General features: G+C 41.5%; 1 protein-coding gene across 1 annotated transcript; it reads left to right on the plus strand.

Annotated features, from left to right (window-relative positions):
* Positions 1–604: 604 nt before the first annotated feature.
* SARC_16117 (hypothetical protein) lies at positions 605–863 on the plus strand (the record flags this gene model as incomplete). The annotated part of the gene is made up of 1 exon (XM_014289772.1): positions 605–863. A coding segment is annotated over one exon (259 nt), but the record flags the coding sequence as incomplete, so codon positions are not given.
* Between the last annotated feature and the right edge of the window lie 578 nt (positions 864–1,441).

Below are 1,441 nucleotides of genomic sequence, written 5' to 3' on the forward strand. Positions count from 1 at the left end.
TGTGTGGGTGTGTGGGTGGGTGGGTGTGTGGGTGTGTGGGTGTGTATGTGTGTGTGTATGTGTGTGTGTATGTATCAATGGGTTCGTGTCTTTGTATGTGTATAAGGAAGGCACGACTCCGTGCCCTTGTCTTCGTTGAAATGACCTGGAGTGAGCCGATTGAAGACAATGATACTACTTCCGGTTAAAAGCAACACTGAGGATGTCTCAGTATCCGCGTTGTGTGCAGTCGTACAATGTACCTGATACTATGTCGTATCGAGTGTATGAGTCTCCAATTATTTTTTTGAAACGCCCTACATGCTACCCGCTGTTATTTGAACAGCTCTACGTACCACCAACAGCTATGCGTATATGATAGTAAACACAATGATTAATTCAGCATCATACAACACTGGCGTACTTCTAAAAGTGTAGCCCTATTGCGTATCGTACATCTCATTTGCTAAAGTAGAGTATCACATGTGGCCCGAATCCACGGATTCAAAGTATTTAACCATAACCAATAACGCTATTACATCAACAATTAAACATGCCCCCTTGTTCTACGAGTGCTACTATATGTAGTACAACACACTCAGACACCTACTACACGCTCGATTGTATGCACACATCCTACGTACCCCCATCGGATGAGAAAGGGAAGGCTGTCCGTGAGGAGAGACGGCCGGACGATGGACTGCTCTGCTGTTGTGCATCTGAATCGGTCACACTCACAGTGAGGCCTTTGCCACTGTTTATAGTGCGCTGTACACACAGTGTAGTTATGGCGCAAACGTATGTGGAGCAGAGGCGAGTTAGTCAAAATGATACAACTATGAAGATACAAACGTATGTGGATCAGAGGCAAGATAGTCAGAATGGTATGATTATGAAGATATAAACGTCTGTGGATTGGAGGCGAGTTCATAGATATAGTACATCTATTTGCCGCTCTAAAGATACACTAGCGTGCATCCGCTGTCGCGCAAACAGTGTACTTAAACTGGGTATCCATGGAAAATCTGTTGCAAAATAGGCGAGTAGTCTCGACTCGGTCTGATATTATCAAAAGCCCGTAGACGAGATCAGCCATTAATGATGTAGACGAGTTTGTACAGAAGTATTCAGATCATATGGTAATATATAAATACATAGATGGTGATACATAAATACATATATGGTGATATGTAAATCCGTATATGGTAATATATAAATAGATATATGCATATACAAGCCGGCGTATTGTCTGCACTCGAGAACGCTTGCATAGTTGGATGTCGATTACTAAGAGCTTTATGAGAGGACCCATATACACAGTAATCGGCGGCTAATTCGAGTCCAAATTTCTCATAGCATTCGAAACGCTCAATCTAGATCATTCGTAAGTATGTCTGTATGTGTGCGTGTGTGCGTCTATACATATTATATATATATATATATATATATATATATATATATA

This window comes from Sphaeroforma arctica (genome assembly GCF_001186125.1).
Source record: "Sphaeroforma arctica JP610 unplaced genomic scaffold supercont1.7384, whole genome shotgun sequence".
NCBI classification, from domain to species: Eukaryota; class Ichthyosporea; order Ichthyophonida; genus Sphaeroforma; species Sphaeroforma arctica.